Raw genomic sequence first — 13,607 nt, forward strand, 5'->3', positions numbered from 1 at the left:
TATCTCGTAATCATTAAAATAAAACATTCCAAGCATGGCTCTACTTGGCTTCCAAAAGATAATTTTAGAGCTAAGATAGGTTTCAACTTTGTAATCAAACATTTTTTGCAATGACCTTGACCACTGGCTTCTTACAGCACATGTATATTAGCTATAGCCCCACTCCAAAATTCAGGCTGTCTGATCTTTCCTTTTAGAGACTGTGAGCAGTGTTCTGCAGATTCAAGACTCAAATCACCAGCTGTAGCACTGACAGAGAATTCTAGTCTTTGAAGTTAAAAAAAAACAAAAAACTTGATTTTTAGCAGAGGGGGACTTTCAATGTGCTTACTTCGTTTGATCAAATGCAACACGTCTTACCAACGCATCCTGATAAACATTGGTCCACTGAACCTGTTTGGCCTCACTGCCTGCCAGAACCATTGGGCGTCCCAGCACATCAAGATACTCCTGATGAAACAAAGAAACACTGAATGTGACCAGCCATTAAAACAATCACAGACACAAGGCCACAGGGAGAATGTGTGTGCCAACAGATGAGCACAGCTTCTCCAGAGAGTAACTGAGTGCCACAAGGATAGCCAGATACAGTGAAAGGGGATCAGCTGTGTCATAGGAACTAGACAAACCCACCTGGGTGTTAATCCTTATAGCACAGATGGAACGGATCTCAAAATAGTAACCTGGCGAGCCACAGAGAAACAGACAAGAGAGAGAGAGAAAGGCAGCGCATTTGTGAGCAGTTCTGTCAGAGACAACACAGGAGTGGAGCTCATAAATATTCCAGATTTAACTAGATGTTACTAGAACAGTGACTCAGACACCCAAAGCTCTGAGAGGATGATACAAGAGTATGTATTACTGAGCATTAATACTGAATCATTCAGTCTTAATTATTGATCCAAAACACAGAATATTTCCTTATCCGTTATTTCCTTCTTTATTTTTTAGTAGGTTTAGAGACATTTCATGTTGTGCAACATTAAAATATGCAAGATATTTATTGTATATAATACATAATTATACGTTGTTGTTCTATTTTTGCTGTTAAAAACCACACAGATTTTAAACTAAACTAGATAGATCCTTCGATATGTATTGAATACAGAATACATATTGTCCAGTTCATTCATTTCTGAAAAAGCATTTAAAGAATACAATTATTTGTTTTACATTTGACTACAGTCTTGACCAGAGAAATATTTATTTTTTTAACCTCAGAGAAGAGTGTAACACTCAGAAAGCACTCATTCAGTTTGAATCCAAGATATAAGTCAGAATAATACCACACAGAAAAGAAAATAGCCCTGAATGTAAATTAGTAAAAGCCTACAATAATCCATTCAGAGAGGTTCATTATGTCTAGTACACTGGCCTCAAGGGTTTATGTATTTGTTTTCTTTTTTGGTTGCTTACATCGCCTTAGCAGTGATTCACTAATCATATTTATGTGATACAACGTTTTAATGTCAAGCTCATAGAAATGATCCAATGTGGAATAGCAACAAAAACATGACAAATAAAATGATAAAATGTCTGAAATAAACATCTTTTTGGTCTACCAAGCTTCAGACATTTCTTTTCTTTGCATAACAACATCTGTTACTCTTAAGTATAAAGCAGAATACAAATAAGGTGAAAGAAACAAAGAGTTAATCTCACCTTTATTTGTGCAGGCAATCCATTGTAAAGGTGTGACATCATAGTTATGTTGACCCACAGAAAAAGTAAATACTCGAACCTTTGTGGGGGTGAGAGTGATTAAGATTATATAATGCACCTTGTTCATATGGAGAAAGATGTATATTTTGGACTCAATCATTAAACTAACTGTTTTGTTGGGCCAGTTGTATTGCATGAAGACATCCTGAGCTCTGTCCTCTCCTCCATCAGTAAACAGCATGATTATCTTATTGCAGTTTGCCCGTGGGACATTTGTTCTCTGAAAAATTAAATAAATTAAGTAAAAAATAGAAATACAATTAAACTGAATAGTACTAACCTTCGAAACCAGTCAAAGAAAATCAGTAGCTCACTTACATTTAGGAGCTGGTTAAAGGCAAAATGAAACCCAGATTTGTAGTCAGTGGTGCCTTTAGCCTGCATCTGCTGTACCGCCTCTTTGAAAATCTTTTTATTGCGCACATTAGCCTGGACTAGATGTTTGAAGCAAGGAACCACAGCCTCGGCCTTCTCGTTAAACTGAAATATAGAAGAAGGCAAAGTCTGATATATATTATGTACAAGAAAAATAAAACTGAGTAGCAATGTTATGACCTACAATCAGTGATCAGGAGAGTGTGGTAATACTAACCCTGGCCACATTGACATAGTCATCATCAGATAAAGTGTCCAGCATTTCCATTACAGAAGCTTTAATTAGTTTAAGTGTGAGCCCACTGACACTGCCACTCCTGAGGAAGAAGTATATAACTATTATTACAATCACAGAAATATTTGGGGGAAAAGACAACAGAAACTAAAATGATGTGATTCAGAGCATTTTATAGAGCTCAGCACAGAAACAGTGATTAATCAGCACTAATAAATTCCTTATAGCTGTTATAGATTTGTTTTTTTTAATTCCTTATATTTTGTTGTCCACAGGTGACTGTGGTTGTGTGCAGTTAGTATTTAACCAAATTGCTGTTCCAACTTACAAGCACATAAAACTACTCACACTGAATCATCATATGCTGCTTAAACCTGTCCACGGTCCTGTCATCTTGCCTCCTGGTGCTTGATGAATGCATCGATGTGTCAGAGACCATCAAAATGTGCATGTCATGAGGAACGTGTTTGATGTGGATGAAAGGTCATTTATCTGTGCTATTTTCATGCCTTTTTTCATTCAGCTCAAATGCCGAGTACCAATGAATGACCCTTTACCACTGCAATAAATAGTAACCATGAGGATGGTGCAGTGTTACAATAACACATGCCCGTATGCAAGCACCACACAGTTCTCTGTAACCTACTGAAGAAAAACTTCAGATTATATTGTAGCTTTAAGCTATTATTTAAACGTTGAGGGAGCCATCATTATTTTCATATGGAGAGTTAAATGAGAACATGTATGAAGCTACAAACAGCAGCTTGTTAGCTTAGCTGCTGGCTTTGTCAGCATATGGATTTCACCTATCAACATATTCAGAGTTCATTATTTATTTACCTTGGCAGAGGTAGGAATTCACTGATTTACCCCTCTGTAGCTTATTTGTACATATTTTAATAATATTGTAGTATTTATTAATGCAAAGCTAACTACAAGAGAGGTGCAAATTCCCATTAACCTGGGCAATTTTTAGCTACAGCTTCTTAAGTATTACAGAACACTCACACATCAACAAGAATGACCATGTCTTTGGGGGACGAGGCACCCTGGATGTACCTGTGGCAAAACAAAGTAGAGGATTTAAAACAGCATCTAAACCTACTGCATGTAATAAAACAACATGTAATAAACAGCACACTGTACCAAGGCCTCCTCCTGACATCATAGAGGTCAATTTTATCTGGAGTTTTCCAAGGTGTTGCTGCCGAAAGACAAGAAAACATTCACCTTGAAGTTTTTTGGCCTCCTTTAATCCATTTTGTCATACTTAAAAGCAAACAGAGACAGCTGTAAAAAACCTACCTGGATAGTAGCGAGTGACTCCGGTCGCACTCCCAAACGCTTGCCAGAGCAGTGATGGATCCTCCCGACTGTTCTCCATGAACACCTTCTCCAGCGCCTGGGTCCAGTTCAGTTCATTCAAAATGACAGGAGCTGTAGGGGAAAGAGCAAAGCCTGAAGCCTTATACTCATATGAAATAAACACAGCATGTCTTTTCAGGCTGCTGTCTCATAACTGACATATTGGGAGCACTACTTGCCTCCTTTATAAATATCTGTGGGAATCTGAACAGCTGTGTAGGAATAGTTGACGTTATTTTTGAAGTTTGGGTCATACACAAACTCCAACTTGATGTGGGATGGATTTTCCACCTCTCCTTCTCCATCCATGGAATACTGCCAAAACCAGATTAAAATAATGCACAAACTTGATCTTTTTATCACAATCGTTGCTACTGCACTTTCAATAATTTAGAATATATTCAACTGCAGAAAAAGTTGCAGAAGAGTTCAATTTATTTGTCCTTCATTCACTCACATAATCCAACTCTGCCTTGGAGTCATAGTAAGCCATGTCCAGCTCCTAAAAGAAAGCAGATGGATATATGAGGAGAACAACTGTGGAGCATTATGAAGATCAGTTATCACTTTTATTGCACTTTTATGGATGCAGTTTATTTTCTAATTATTATTCCGGTCTTTCACAAACATTGCACTTTCATGTTACTGAAAGAAATCATTTGAGTAATTGTAATCCAAACTTATTATGAATTAAATTAATGTAGAGTTTTGTTTTTATCTGGAAAATATGCAGAAGCAGAATTAATTTTATTAAATTGCATGGTGCCAAACACATCATTATCACAATGAAACTGAAATTTAACAGGTTTCTCTTTTTTTCATTAATCTCATTTGGGAAATTAAGCTCATGTCTCCCTAACCTTGAGTTTTTTTCTTTTATCTTTATTTTCACAATTTTTTGCTCTTAACATGTATCACAAACAGCAGTGAGAAACTAAAAAACTATCAGCTGTTCCCTTTGCCTCTGCCTAGTTATATGATTACAGTCTTGTTCTGGTGTTCTAAATATTAAACTGATCAATGACAGGGTTTTACTAGAGTACCTAAGTAACACTTGTATGTGAATTATTTAAAAAAGCATTACTAAAATTGGCTTATGTTCTGTTTAATATTGATTGTGACATGTTTCATGGCTTTCATCACACAATAAATACCATTGTCAATTACATCTTTACTCACAGGATGCAGATTTATGGGCTCATTGTTCTCAAGATATAAACCAAGAGGTCTGAGAATTAACCTCATTGAAATGGTGCAAACAATCTGTTGCATCAGTTTATATTTTTTTCTATAAAATGTTCATAAAAATGCACACAAAAGGTAGCCATTTCCAAAGACTGCACTTTAAACTATCCAATTTTATCATATCAATAGCCAAAATCTACAAAGGTTTTTGGTTTGAAAGTATATAAAATGGAAGTAAAGTAACAAATCTTTCCATCTGCAAAACAGTAACTAGAAAATGTTTATTATTCAGCACTGTTTTCTACTTAGAACTGTCACATTATGATTCAGTAGACAGGCTGTTAGGCTTGTGTGCAGCATCACCATCTGTTAGTCTTAGTTTCTGAGGAGGCCTAACATACTTCAGCACACACGTGACTTCTACTCAGAGGTGTTCCTATTTTTGGCCTGTTCTGATTACCAAATGTTACCTCCAGTAAACACCTCAGCTTGTATTACAATTAAACTAAATAACATCTTTGTCAGTGTACTGGTTTTCATCTTGTGGTTACTAATCCAAGTTTCTCTTGTGCTTAGCAGAGTATGTCTTAAACCACCCTGCTAGAATCACATGCTGTTCATTAAGTCAGTGTGGCACTGCGCATCCAACATGCTAACTTATTGAGGGTATTTACAAACTGAATCTCAACTAGAATGAATAGTAAAACAGTTTATTCTGTTTCTGCTCAATGTTAACTTTTCAAAGACAATTCAGCTACAATTACCAAGAACATTTTCATCAACTTTTCCCATTAAATAAAAAAAAAGAAGGAAATGAGCATCATTCTGAAAGCTTATGGCATATTTCTGAAATAAGTTGACAACATTGGAAGTCTACACCAGTGGTTCCCAACCTGGGGTCCCCCAAAGAGCACAGGGGGTCCCAGAGGCTTTCAGCATTCATAGCCATTGTGTTTAATGTCCACACATTATCCCTACTTTAAGAAAAAAAGTAAGGTTATATGTTGTTATTTTAACTTAGGCTTTATGGAAGGACAGGACTCAGCCAGAATACACTATTTATGGGGAAAATGTCACTTTCGAAAGCATAAAACCGAGCATAGTTTCAGCACAGGTTGGGGCAGGGGTCCATGGCTTTTTAGTATTTGCATTAAGAGGATCCCCAAGGAAAATAGGTTGGGAACCACTGGTCTACACAGTTTCAGTGAATGTACTAAATCATGCAAAGCCACCAATGTATTCTTCCAAAATGACAAGGGATTCAGTGCCTTAGAGAAGCCATGTGAGAATATGAAGTTAACCCCATCTCGTTTTGCTGGGCGAATGAAACAGACCAAGCAGAAAAGTGGAATGCCAGTGTGTGTCGGACTCAACAGAACAGCACGGCTGAGCGCGCTCAGTCATCTGTTTCACCCAGCCGAGCATCAAGGGATCTTCTCAGCTGACTGGTGTAAATGTTCTGTCTTTCATGGGTCATAGCATTTAAGTGTTGCAGCGCTCAGAGACACGTCTGATTTGAATCATCTTAATCCATTGTTAAAGATGAGGTTACATAATTTTAATAAGCTAGAAAATACATCAGCCTTAACCATTTCAACATTATTCTCAATAATGCTGAAAACATGCACCTCCAGGTGTATTTCTCAGTCAGTGTATATGAGAGGATAAGCATGGGCTTGTTTCACAAAAGTAGAATTCAGTTATCCAGAATAATTTGCTGGATCTTGAATGCAACCTTGCACATTGATCAGCTAATAACCATCTCAACAACTGCTGTGATACTGGCCAGCTACATATTTTACAATAAGTTATATCATTTGCTGTCACACTGAATTTTAATTATTGACAATGAGGATCAGTTAAATTATATAATTGAATGCTAATTTTTAAGTGTGTTGCTACATTAATAATAATAAGCAAAAATGCTTGACTGGATTACAATATGGAACATATAGCTTTAAAACTGTAGGCAAAGTTATCTCGGATGTGATTTACTCTTAACTGAGCGATGATAAACAACTCCAGCATTAACTAAGCATGGCAGTTAGCCTGGTCTGGAGCCGGCTGGCTGTACAGAATAAATCTCCATGGTAACTGATGTGTTATTGCTTTTGTGAAACCGAATCAAGCCAGGACAACTGGGAAATGCTAGCTAATTTCTTTATCTCAGTTTCGAGAAACAACCCTCAGCAATTAAACTAAGCTGATCCTGATGTACCAAATATTCTATTCTATTCTATTCTATTCTATTCTATTCTATTCTAAATACCAAAACACTGTTTAAAAATAATAACAATAAAAAATAAATTAATTAAAAAACAAACAAACAAAAAAGAGAAAAAATGGTCACAAGTGAAACTGGAATAGAATAAAGCTGACAAGAACATGTATAAAAAATGAAAACAGATCATTTAGGCTTTCACCTTGATTCCGTCCTGCCACAAATGTTCTCGCTGGAGCCGCTCAGCTTCATTGGCTAACCGCTAAATGTTGCAGACAGAAAAACAGTCACATTAGAGGAGCAAGTATGAAGACAAAGCTAATTTCTCCAGACAATCAGATCTTGAATACACTACTGAAAAAGTACCTGCTGACTATATTAAGTTTACTTCAGGTTCTAATTATTGTTAACATAAAACTTTTGTATTTAATTAGCAAATTCATCCAAATCCTTTCACTAACAATAAGAAAAATGTCATTTATTTTCATTAGATGACTCTGTAGGAAGAAACAGATTATACCAAGACATGCTCTATGACAAAAATCCAAAGTATTTAGAATTATATTATTTTTCAGTCACAACTTCATTTAAATGTTTAAAATTGCTCTGAATCATCCAGAGCAACTAACAGGAAAAGTAGCAACAAACTGCTGTCAGTAGACATACTTACATCCAGTGCTTTGCGTTTCTTAGCCAGTAATTTTTCTATATCCATGGCCACCTTCTCCACAATCCTATGAGGCTGGTTCTTCACCAGACTGAACCGCCGTCTTTCTTCATTGTATATCTGTATAAACAGATGGTTACACACACAACAGTCAAAGTCATTCTACAAAGTACATTTCTGTCTTTTCTAAAAGCATTTGACTTTGCATAATGTTGTTTTTTAAGGTGTTATTTGACTATATTTTTTCAAGCCAAAGAGACTAACAGTGGTAACATTTCCCATGAAGGATATGCATTAGAAGTCATAAGCATTCAAAAAGGTTTAATACATGTTTAGAATAATGTATTATAAATAAAGATAGAATAGAAAAAGATAAAAGTTCAACACTCATGATACATTTCAGCTCTTCTTATACCTTAATGTTACAGGCATTTAAAGTCAAACCTTGTTGTAAGTTGTTAAAAGTTGTACAAAACTTATGGATGCATTATTATATATTATTGAATGTGCACTGACCTATATAGAAAGTTCCCCTAAACACTCAAAATAGAACAACTGTGAAAGCAGACAAAGCTTGACTGAAGTTCATGAATTTGCAAATGCTCATCCTTTTTAGGCGTAATAACTGAGCACACTGGGGAACAGTCACTTGTTGTGTTTGGTTGTTCAGTCCAAGTCTAAATATGGTTCCTTTTATCCAAACTGATTCATACAGAATGTGTGTTGTATTTAATGTGGTGTTAGAAACTCATAGTTGGCTCTAAGCTGTCAAAACATCATGTGGTGTAAATTCGTAGGAACTCATTTATTAAACTTAAACTCTTTTCTAAACTAAAAGAAAAGCGTTTTGAAAAACTTTTTTTTTATAAATAGCACATGAATCTAATGACATCCCATCAGTCAGTGTGATAAAATACAGTCGTTGACATGTTCAGCTATGCAAAGCTGACATAAATCGTAACTGTGATGACTAAGATGATGTGAGGTGATGATACATCCTGAACCACCTTAAAAATCCTGTCAAGTTGGCCAGTTGATAGGGAAACAATTTGTCTTGTTTTCTCCAGAAATAATGTCATACACTGATATAAGTAGTAAATGAGCCACTTGGATTATTTTACAAATGCTGATGTTCAAATTAAAACACACCTGGAAACACATCGCTAATTGTTGAGGACTGGAAATGAGACCCCCCTTGTCTAATTTACTGGTATTACTTCCTTATGATTTCTTTTACCAGACACAACTTCATGGCTCACAGAAAAACATGTAACATAGAAATTATACACATTTCTTCTTCAACTTGTTTTAAATTAATCTCTAAGTGAAAACCTGAAGCCAGAAGCCAACTGAGGGAAAAAAAAGAGGTTTTTAAATAATTAGATGGATAGAAGAAAACCACTGGACTACTGTTGAAGCACCAAAGAGCTTAAGGAACAATTTATTATGAACATACAGTATATGACATGTAAAACAAAAAATCATATTGTTACCTTCTTTTTCTTTTATGATCTATTGTAGGCTACAGTAGAAATTCAAATCAAGCTGATATGATTGTTGTGAACAAATCACCTCCTTGTATATACTTGAATTTACTCTGATAATTTACATATTATCTCCTAGTCTTCCCTCACATATAAGCACAGTAGAGTCACTGAGAGGAAAGGTGGCTCACTATCATCATCATCATATATGTGAGGGAAATTCTATGTATTGTATGTCATATGTATTGTGTGTTTGAGGTCACCTAACTCTCAACCCCTTATAGAAAGAGGTCACAGAGTACATGTCAACAATCAGGAGGGGATGCACTGATCCAGGTTACTGCATTTGCCAAACTGTGCAGCATCTTTTTTCTTAATGAACGGACATCTTTAGACATTCTTCACTTTGGTAATTTCCAGATGCTTTCTTGCCCCACAGACAGGAACATCCCATAATGAACAGGGTGTTTTTGTGAGCAGTACGCCATCTGTGAAGAACTGGTTCTGTTTAATATCTAAGATCAGAGCACATGGAACTTCAATAAGGTGCCAGTTCACCGCTTGGATACTGAAGGATAAATTCTGCTAACTTTGGTTAACTCTAAACTTTTTTTTACTGATGCCATCATGAAACTAAAATGTATTGCTTTCTCAACAAATATCAAACAGGTTGCGTAAAAAATGACTGCACATTTTCACTTTTTCAACAGCATGTTTCTGTTAGATGAGTCCCTGCAAACAACATTTTGGTCTGGTGGCCAAATAGCCAAAAAACTCAGGTTGGGGTTAGAGGCTTCTCGCAGCAAATCACATCTATCAACTTGGCAGTTGACCTGGATAGCCAGAGGTAATGTTACTTCTGGCACAACTAGCAACAACTTCAGCATGTCCAGATCCCTCAAAAGCTTTCCATGAAAGCCGCTCCATGTGTGACTCGATACTAAATAGCCACAACTTGAAAAAGAAATGGTTGTCATCAGAAAATAACCTTTGTATTCTCACTATATAACTCCCCTGTTACTAAATCAATTACTGTTGTGTCTTGTGTGTTGACTGTTGTCTTCCTACAAAAACTCAGCAGACAAGAAGGAGAGTTTCGTATAATTCATTTCAATAATGTTGTCAGAGGCATCAAAAAACAAGATGAGCTTGTCAACTTTTACCTTGCAGCAGATGTTTTACTACATTGGAGTCATTTAGGAAAAACTTTCATGGCAAATATTTTTGTTCTACTATTTTACAGCCAAATACAAGGCAAAATGGGGTGCGGGTTTTTAAAAAAACAAAACACATGATTTTCCTTTAAAAACAAGAAATGCGTAATTTGGTGAGCAGTATGCCTGATGTTCAGTACCGTCATTGTACAAATGCTAGTATGGTGATATTTAACGAGTATTGTAAAGCATGGCTAACTATCACAGCTGCTGACTCTTACTCTTAACATTTTTATGACTTATCCTCGAGGTCCTAGACAACTTTTAACAAATACAGACAACCGAATAAGCTTTCTTTAGCTTTGGAAAAATAAAGTCAAATAAAATTGCTGTAGGATTCAATAATAATAATAAAAAAAAAAAAACTGCTTAACCTCATTTAAAAAAAACTTTAAACATCTGCAAGCTGGGGTGAACCATTTCTTTTACAGATCCAAAGTGTTTGTGATAGAAGGGTAATGATAGAGAGATTAAAGAGGAGTGAATGAACAAATGAGTGTCACATCAAGGCATTACTGCAGGCTGACCATCTGCTCTGCTGTGACACAAACAAAGAGGACACGTGCTGCTGCTCTCTGCTGAGGGAACGCCTCCACACATCTCTCCAGAGAAGGCTTCTCTTGCCCCCTGCAGATGATCTCTGGTCCTGTTTGTTGGCATTCGACTTGCAGAAATGATTCCTCCCCCAAGGAATTTATACTGGGTATGTGAAAACTGACAAAGCACCAACTGGGATTTCAACTGTTTGCTTGTCTAGATACCTTAGACCTCTTTTTGCCCTCTTTTCAACTGTATGAAAAATGTAGTTACAGCACTGTCATGTCACAAAACAGGTGATTTAATTATTTTCGTTAATTGTTCAGCTGTAGGCTAAATTTTACTCATTATGGTCTGTCCATATTTAATGTATTAAAGAGCTCATGGATATATAATTTTTGACCAAAGGCATATTTCTCCTGTACGTGTAATGCGATCTTGGTAAAGACATAATATGATCACATATAATTCTTACAAAATATGTATAAAATAGACAATGTGTAGCCAAGAAGAAGTTTCCACACAGTGAGCAGTCATATTTTTAATGAATTAATGTTATATATACAATAAGTAATCAATTTTTATCTAAATTCTCTAAGGAAATAATGGTGCATATGGACAGGATAGTGGATGATGATGCTAAAATTCACATGAAGATCATGATTACTATCTCCACCAAGTTGGAGGTTATGACAAATTTTCAGGAACAACTGATTAGATTTTTCGGAGTGATCCAGATCACCACCTGGATCCAGAAATTTATTTTAACACTTGAACCATTAACATTCCAGTACCCCCAAGAACCGCCAGAGGAGGTCATTCCAACGCCGTGCCGTCGCAGCATAAAAATGATAAAGGTGGTGTTCTTAGAGGGACGTAGACAAAGCTTCAGTAAATAAATAATTAATTGATTAGCAGGTGGGATTACTTTGGGCTTGTATTTTGAATAGAAAATGTTGAATACTTACTAGCTTACAACAGCTAACATATAACAAAAATTTTTTTTTAAATGTATTATATATTTTATCAATTATTTGAGGTGTAACAATTAGAAAAAAAAACATCATATAATGCTAAAGTTATAAAAATAAAAAAAAAGAGCGCTGGATGTTACCTAATATTGATTTATTGTATCGCACGTCGGCTCATTAATGAACGCACGGTGGGTCATTCTGGCATCGATGCAGCTCCGGTAGAGGCCCCATTCATTCAGTGCAGCCATGTCAAATACAATATAAAATACCAAAACAGGCCATCTTCTAGTTGCAGCTTGAGAAAAATACTGCCTCAGCATCTTGTCAAGGATGTCTAGACTTGGTCTTATTGTAAGAGGAGCTGATCATTTCTCCCCTATCTGAGTCTTCCTCATTCATTTGTTAGAGCATAGCCAAAGCTTATTCTGCATCCAGTCTTCTGCTTCTGTTCTTTTATTTTGTTTTCAGCAGCTTTAGTTTATTTGTATCTCTGTTAGCAATGGATAATTTGGCCATTACAGCTTCTAACTCATTAGATAATGCTCAGAATCATTGAAGAAAACATTACACGACATCATGGTAGATGTTGTAATCTTGTTTGACTCGGATCATGTTGATATTCTGGATTTGGTGATGCAGAAGATTCAAAATATAGGAGCTACTGGGTGGGATGTTGTGCCATTTGGGGTTTTTCTTCGGTAAGTGACCCTATGGTTTGGCGAAGGTCTACGTTCTCTGAGTGCTTCTAGTTTTGAATTCATTCCAGATATAAAAGCCTTTCCTGGCACATCTGTGGTTAAAGACAAAGCTGCTTAGCTTAGTGATCTTTAAAATGGCACGGTGTCAAGCTCTTTAGGTAAATTGTTTTTCCTTTTTTTCTCTTTTCTTTGTTTCTTTTAATGTTTGCCTAAAAACTTAATGAAAAAGTACATTTTTGTTGCATATTTACATCTTTAGTTTAAACTAGTGGACTTGGAGTTTATAGTCAATGATGTGTTGGGGAAGCAGGTAGTAAGACTGATACGTTCTTGGTTTTGGTCTTTTCATGACACCCTGAGAAGTCATATTCCAGGAAATGTCTCTTAGCTGACTCAATTAAATGTTAATATGTAAATCAATTTGGAGGATATGACAGCCTAGAAATTAGGCTTCTGCAAAGCCAGGAATCAGATTACTATAATGTACGTATTTTACAGTAAACATGCATCAGAAGAGTGTAACCCCCTTCTGATTGGAAGTTTGATTAACAAAGCATGACATATGACATATGCAGAAAAGTTCTGCGATTACCACACAACACAGGCACTGCATTAGCTGCTCATGAAAGGTCTATTATTATTCATGAATGTAGGAGTTAATAAACTCATGACTTCATGAAGGATAATACCAGATATTCTAAATCTAACTAATGTAGGCGTGTATGCTGGCACCTTCTTTGCTTCTTAGGAATCATACAATGTGTGCAAGACTCATAATTATTGCAAACAACATTCAAAGTGCCAGCAAAATTTGTCTATAACGTGTGAAAAAATAGAGAGTGCATTCTGACAAATGCTGAATATAAAAGCTAAATGGGAGAGTTTTATGTTTGTTTCAGGGGAAAAGAAAAATCTGTCACTGGCTGTGCA

General features: G+C 36.0%; 1 protein-coding gene across 2 annotated transcripts in view; it reads right to left on the minus strand.

Annotated features, from left to right (window-relative positions):
- LOC121636758 (voltage-dependent calcium channel subunit alpha-2/delta-2-like) overlaps window positions 1–13,607 on the minus strand; it is a 40,691-nt gene that overhangs the window by 15,053 nt on the left and 12,031 nt on the right. For both annotated transcript variants that reach the window (XM_041980543.1, XM_041980542.1), the window contains exons 3-15: window positions 7,774–7,890; window positions 7,306–7,365; window positions 4,155–4,199; window positions 3,877–4,012; window positions 3,638–3,769; window positions 3,479–3,536; window positions 3,341–3,391; window positions 2,315–2,414; window positions 2,041–2,202; window positions 1,832–1,942; window positions 1,663–1,741; window positions 634–683; window positions 361–450 (exon numbers count right to left, since the gene is read on the minus strand). In XM_041980543.1, the coding sequence (XP_041836477.1) occupies window positions 361–450; window positions 634–683; window positions 1,663–1,741; window positions 1,832–1,942; window positions 2,041–2,202; window positions 2,315–2,414; window positions 3,341–3,391; window positions 3,479–3,536; window positions 3,638–3,769; window positions 3,877–4,012; window positions 4,155–4,199; window positions 7,306–7,365; window positions 7,774–7,890 (1,191 nt within the window). The remainder of the gene's footprint in view (window positions 1–360; window positions 451–633; window positions 684–1,662; window positions 1,742–1,831; window positions 1,943–2,040; window positions 2,203–2,314; window positions 2,415–3,340; window positions 3,392–3,478; window positions 3,537–3,637; window positions 3,770–3,876; window positions 4,013–4,154; window positions 4,200–7,305; window positions 7,366–7,773; window positions 7,891–13,607) is intronic.

The sequence above is a fragment of the Melanotaenia boesemani genome, chromosome 3, assembly GCF_017639745.1.
Source record: "Melanotaenia boesemani isolate fMelBoe1 chromosome 3, fMelBoe1.pri, whole genome shotgun sequence".
In the NCBI taxonomy this organism is placed as follows: domain Eukaryota; kingdom Metazoa; phylum Chordata; class Actinopteri; order Atheriniformes; family Melanotaeniidae; genus Melanotaenia; species Melanotaenia boesemani.